This window comes from Daucus carota, chromosome 2, assembly GCF_001625215.2.
Source record: "Daucus carota subsp. sativus chromosome 2, DH1 v3.0, whole genome shotgun sequence".
Lineage (NCBI taxonomy): Eukaryota > Viridiplantae > Streptophyta > Magnoliopsida > Apiales > Apiaceae > Daucus > Daucus carota.
Window position 1 is genome coordinate 41,688,908 of NC_030382.2, and position 7,107 is coordinate 41,696,014.

The 7,107-nt window shown below is 30.7% G+C and overlaps 1 protein-coding gene across 1 annotated transcript; it reads left to right on the top strand.

Moving 5' to 3' along the window:
- Window positions 1-973: 973 nt before the first annotated feature.
- LOC108206339 (acyl carrier protein 2, mitochondrial) lies at window positions 974-4,128 on the top strand. The gene is made up of 2 exons (XM_017376602.2): window positions 974-1,249; window positions 3,740-4,128. Exons 1-2 carry the CDS (start codon window positions 1,049-1,051, stop codon window positions 3,914-3,916), a joined length of 378 nt encoding a protein of 125 aa, XP_017232091.1. The 5' UTR covers window positions 974-1,048; the 3' UTR covers window positions 3,917-4,128.
- Window positions 4,129-7,107: the final 2,979 nt, after the last annotated feature.

Genomic DNA, 7,107 nt, shown 5'->3' on the forward strand with positions numbered 1-7,107 from the left:
TTCCATAATCTGAAATTGTGAACGAACAATAAGGTCAAAATGTGCAAAATACACCACCAAGACTTATGTGACATATGGGAGGTAAATGATACGAAACACATACACGATAGTTTCACTAATAATAAGTATAGCGTTCAAGAAGTTTTTTTATAGACTGGGGAAAGGTATAAAGTGTCATTTTCTAATTGGCCATCATGATATCTTGTATAAATTAATCAAAATTTATAAATTGATAAAAAAATAATAAATTTTACTAGGCTCAAATTTTCAAATAATAAAAAACAAAGAGAGTATAAAATATACTCCATCCGTCCCCTTTTACATGTACATTTTGGTTTTCAAGAAGTCAAATTGACCAATTTTTGACTAAACATCACAAATTATTTATTCAGTATTTTTAAAATCTGAAAGTTAAATATTAAAATAAACTAAATATACTTTCTAATGATATTATTTTTTCAATTTTATGATACATCTAAATTCAGTCAAAGTATATTCAATTTGACTGGTCAAAATTCAATATGGACATCTAAAAGGGGACGGAAGGAATATTATTTTATGAAGTATGTTCTACAATTATCGCTAATTTCATTAAAATCGTTGAAGATCGTTTATATTTAACAAGTAGAATACTTCTGCAAACTAAATATATTTCATTGAATAAAATATTTTATAATGTCCTACATGCAATATATGTATAATATTCAAGATTTTGAATAAGATAATGATCTTTGTACAACATGATTCCAAAATTATACATTTTGCAATGTTTTTATGTAATATTTTACTTGCAGAACATAAGTGGTCTCCAAAAAATGTAGTGTCCATGAAACTTAACTCTAATATTATATTGCATAATTAAATTTCTTAAATGAAATAATTATGAATATTATTGATAAGAAGGAAAAAGGGGAAAAAACTTAAAAGGCAGGGGAATCCAATTACTCAGTATAAAAATGATTTATCTTTTCTTTTCTTTTTCTTGTTCATTTTACGGGCCATACAGCAAAGGGACTGTAAAGACAATCGTGAAAAACCCTAGGTCGAGATGGCGGCTAGAAATGCAATCCTCAAACACTTGAGAATCAACGTGCTTTCTGCTCGAACCTTGAACCCCAGACTCTCCTTCACTGATCTTATTCGCCGTCATTTCTCCGAGGAAGTGAGGGGCTCGTTTCTCGATAAATCTGAAGTCGCCGATCGTGTCGTTTCTGTTGTCAAAAACTTCCAGAAAATCGACCCTTCTAAGGTTTTAATACTTTAATATATTTCTTGTTCTAATTTATTATTTATGTTCTTGTCTGTGTGTAATTGGTTGATTATTGTTTTGGGCGTGTTGTTGATTTGCTGCTGAAATAAATTTATGATGTGAATTTTTTGGAGATTGAGATTGTGTGTACATATTGAGGTGGGAGATAATAGTGGGATTTAGTTTAGAGACGGTAGGGAATCCGGCCAAAGAATTTGTTATGAATTAAGAACAAACTCGGGATGCAAGTAGACAGGCGATAAACAGTTCATACATATTTAGACTCTACATTAACTTGAATGGGACGGAATGAAATTTTTACACTAATCTGGGGCTGATTGAAGAAAATGTCTATAATTTTCGTCCATTTAGTCCTTTTTTAAACTATTTGAACTAGAAATCTAACTCACATGCTTTGGAATGAATGTTCGATTCTACTTTTTCATCATTTTCCCTACAATCTTATCAAAAAAAAAATTAGACTCGCTTAGATTTAGTCATCATCTCATAAATCATTCTTTATAATTTTTCATTCCATTTAGGTGAAAGTGAACGCAACCTTAATGTTTGGGTATTTGAATATGGGAACCTAGTGTATGGGAATTTTTTCCTTTGAATTTTGTAAATTTCTATCTTTTGTTGTTTTGGGTTTATTGCCAACCTTCGGGCCTTTACAGTAGTATGCTCAATGAAATGGGAATATTTGTTGAACTTTAAAGTAGATGCTTACTGCGAGGCAGTCGCATTCTGTCTGGGAAATTCAAGGCAACTCTTTTAACTTTGACTAACCTTGGTTTGCTTTAATTTTGGGGTAGTTAACTGTTAGGAATTTGCTCTGTAACAGAGTAAATCATTAGATTGGGATTGTGGGTTAACTGTGCCACTCACAGTTGTGGATATAGGATAAATCTTTTGAGGTCTGGATCTGAGTGAACAAGATCAGCTGATTTGACCGGTTGGACTAAAAACCCATTTAACCGGCACATTATTATCATATTACCCAGGATGTAGCTAATAGTGGCCAAAGGGGGACATGGCCACCCCTGAGGTCCCCATAAAATCAATATATTTTCTATTTTTTTATGTATTATATTTGTTAATAATTATAGAATTTTAATTTTTGCCCCCCCCCCCCCCTCTTCAACTGTTAAATTTATTACATATAGGAATTGGATCACTTTTTTTTCTATATAATACTGGTAGTTTAATAAATGAATTTCGAGATTTCGGGATTTAAAAGAACATATGGTATTTGATTTATATGTAAATTACTTTATATTTTTATTTTTTATCAAATATGTTTTAATATTAATTTGAATTGGCCCCCATCAATATTGACATCTGGCTCCATCCTTGTTCTTACCTTTTTAATAACACTGACCCAAGCATATTGTGAATTTTACAACAGTTTCTTGACAAATGGGTCTATAATTTCTTGTGTTTTCATGATCCAATTGCTGAGATGAGAAGAGGGTAAAAGGACCATTAATTTATCCTCGTAGGCCATAGCCAGTACTCAGTAGTTTTTAAAAGAGTCAAGGTCAGAAAATAGTAGATCAAAGGGACGGAGATTACACTTGTTAGTATATTTTTCCTTTTCCTACTTTTCAACAGCTATAGTCGCACCCAAAATTATACTTTTGATTATGACTCGAATTGTATAATTATAAACTATAGATGGGGGTCAAGCCAATATATGGACAAAGCTCAGCAGCCTTATACTTTAGCATCGCTATATACCAGGAAATTATGTTTTTCCAATGTTTATTGTTGTCACAAATAAAATAGTGGTACTACGAAGTAGTCTCCTGTTTGTGTATTCGATTTATTAGCCATAGCTCGTAGGCGACGCGGTAATGTATATTTGAGTAAACACATATTTTTGATTCTGTAAATTTGATGAATTATTACTAATTGTTTGTAGCAAAATTGCAATAAAGGTTATAATATCACCAGTTTTTTGTTTCTCTTCCTTTTTATTTTTGAGTGTGACTAGTAGACATGGTTTTCAACAAAAAAAAAAACTTAAGATACTAACACTGTGTTATGATGCGGTCATTCCATATCATTTTTTGTGAAATTGTACATTTCTTTTGACATGCAGGATGGCTAATGTTTGACTCATTAAGAATTTAGGATATGTCACATTATGCGTGTGACACCATGCGGTTGGGAACAACTTATGTTGGGGCATTAAAATCCAACCTGTAATCTGAAGACCATACAGTTTCATTATGTATATCCGTTAAGTCACTATTAGATTTAATAGGTAAATTAGTTATAAATAGCTTGCGCTTCCTTTTTTGAGTTTTCTTGTCTTTCCTTTTCCCCCCTCAGTATATGATTGATTGATTGGTAATCTGATACTTAACCAGTGATTTGCATAACTTTCTTAAGCGCACCTATAATTTGCTTCATTATTCATGTGGATTGCTTTAAATTTAGGTTTTTTTATAAGTGTTACTAAATCCTTCAATATGGTTGATTCAGGTTACAGTGAATGCCCATTTCCAGAATGATCTTGGTTTAGATAGTTTGGATACAGTGGAAATTGTCATGGCACTGGAAGAAGAATTTGGTTTTGAGATACCTGACAATGAAGCAGACAAGATAAGCTCTGTCAATCTTGCTGTTGATTTCATTGCATCCCACCCTCAGGCAAAATAGGAAAACAAACCGCTACTTTTATCACTTACACCCGCAAAGTAGCTGCATAAAAACACTGTTTAATCTTTCTTGGGCTATTTTTCATTTGTTTCAGATTTGGGGGTTGTATTTTGAGTATTCTCTGGCTTTACTGCTTTTGTCATAATTCCAGATGGTGGAAACTACTAAATATTAAAAAGTTAATTATTTAAATTAGTTTTGTGTTTTTTTAACTTTTTTCTTGAAACAGTATTTGTTACAACTTAAAACAAAGACTCAAATCTTCAGACCTTGCTCATCTAGCCGAAGATTATGCTTTTCCCATGTATTTATTTGCCATATGATTTCTCTCTTTAGTATCCAGAGTTGGATGAAAAGTATTTTTATGATTGCTGTGCACGGTGTTATGCTTAGAGTTGTTTCTTGAATCAGAAAGAGCCTACTTGCCGCCTGTTTTTGTGTTGTTTTTGCAAATGTGCTTTGGCATTGATACACCTATGGTAAACCTATGTGACTTGGTAGTCTGGTGTGTGGATGAAATCATGAAACACGTAGGCCCTTTATCTGGGCGAGTCAATGGAAATCAAATAAGCTGGTTGAAGTTTTACTCCTGTTTCAATTATGAACAACTTTTTTATTTTTGGGAAAATAGATCTTTTTGTCACCCAACTTATTATTTGTTTAAAAACTTACCACTGAACCATAATTTTTTCTTTTTTTTGTCACTAATGTTAGGTTCAGATTTTTTTTATCAATAACGTTAGGTTCGGATTTGATTATTAACACTATATTATTCTTTTTAGCATTATTAAAATATAGTGTTAGTCTGCAATATTGTGTTTATATCTGTACTCCCTCTGTCCCCTTCATTTCTTTACGTTATTTTTTGACACGTTTTTCCATGCTCATTTAAAGTATAGTTCCATAATATATTTTTTTAATTTTTTTTTCTGAATAAAAGTTTGATGTTTAAATTTTTACTCAAGAAAAGAAAATTTTTAAAAAAAGTTACGAAACTATACTTTATAGAAGCCTCAAAATGCGTGCAAATAGTGTTACGCAAACTATTGAGAGGGACGAAGGGAGTATGTATTACTACATATGTGTCCTAGGTAGTTTACTATGGAGGATGAGAGTTAGACACGTATTTTGAGACTCCTAAAAAATTTAGTTTCAAAAATTATTTTTTTTTATTTTTTTTATTCAGAACAAAATTTAACGTTTGAATTCAAACTCTCGTCCTCCAAGATAAACTATCTAGGACACAAATGGAGTACTACGTATAAAGATATCGACACATATTAAATCATCATTATATTGCAGACTACCACTATATTTTAATAATGCTAAAATGAATAATATAGTGTTAATAATCAAATCTGATCCCAACGTTAGTGACAAAAAAATTCTGAACCCAACATTAGTGGAAAAAAAAAAAATTATAGTTCAGTGATAGGTTTCCAAATAAATAATAAGTTGGATGGTAAAAAAATCTATTTTCTCTTTATTTTTTTACAGGTAGTCAGGGGCAAATCATATATAATGCTTTTGCATCGAATTAAGTATACTGGATTTAGTTGTGTTGATATTGAGTTTGATGGAATGAAGATTACTGTTGTTGTATAGAGAATATTTACGATCATTTTGTTGATGAGTTGGAGTACTATTTAAGCAAAAAAGTTAAATCATTTTAGAGTTTTGGTGTTGAGTCAGGATATATTATTGTAACAACAATTTTTTTTACAAGCCGTTGGACGGAAGAAGCCTGTTTTTCCGGTTCAACTATCGGTGCTGGTGACTTCTCCGGGCGATGAAGCCACATATGGTGCAATTGTTCCTGTTTCTGCTATAAGACTAACTACTGTCGGTGATGACGCATTGTCTGCCGCCGTGGCTTCGCGATACGGTGACAGGCCATCTCTGATCTCTCTCTTGTCTCTTCGTCTCTCTGTGTAATCACAACAAAGTATGAGTGAATTAAAATAATTCAAGATTAATTAATGGGAATAATGGACGTGAATTAAAATAATTCAAGATCAATTAATGGGAAAAGTGGACGTATCTTGTTTAAGAGATTTTCTAGTATTTCTGTTCGAACTTGGTAGTTCCTGTCCAAATTAATTAATTTTTCGTAATTACAAAATGTTAATATTTTAATGTTAAGTTTTGACGGTAATATTAACATTTTAATTTTAATTTTTCTCATTTACCACGTAAGGACTCATTTACCACGTAAGGACTAACGTCTATTAGTTAGTTGACTTTCAACAGATTGATGTGAGTTAGAAAATTTTAGATATTTAAGCATTGTATTATTGATAAAAATAAGATAAAAATCTAGATAATAAATTTATAATTCATGGACGGTTGAATTAATTTTCTCAATTTTAAATTGATATTAATAATTTGAAAAAATGCGAGACATAACAACTTATACGGTATTAAATATAAGTTAGTATAAGAATATAATTAAATGAGAAGGGTAATAAGTTTTTGGTGAATACCAAAGTAAGTACATACAAAGAAAGAATAAAGAAGTTGACTAGAGTAATTTTTAGATAAATGAATCTCATATCTTCTAAAAATATAAAATTTCAATGTAATTATATGAGAGTGAATATTATTGCTGTAAATTATAATTTTTAATATTAATCTTATATAAAATATGAATACGTGATAACGTGTTATCGTCTAAAATTATCTAAAACATAATCGTGCATGATGGATTGAATGTCCTTGTGAATGATAATTTGTTTTGCCAGTTGTAGTGTGTAAATTATATTTAATATTAGTTCCATCTAATATCTCATATTTTTATCTTTTTGTTATATTTGATGACCAACCTATTATAATCATTTTTCCACACTACTGGTATGAAGGATGCATAAAATACATATTGAATCCTACTTTCATACTATTGGAGTTTTGAGAATATTTATAATCTTGATATAAGTGTTCCTAAACATATTCTGTGATAATTTGAAGAAAATTGGATGGAATTTATTTTTGCTTTCAGCAGATTGACATTGCTTTCAGCAAATTGACATACAAGTATAACCAACAGCAAGATTGGTAAGATGGGTCCTGTTTGGAAGAAGCTTGATCCCATTGGAACTAAGATACCTGTAATTTATTTTTATTTTTTGAAATTTGGATATCTATTTGATTCATAATGTAAATCCGGTGTTTATAAGCTAGCGAAATTTAAATAT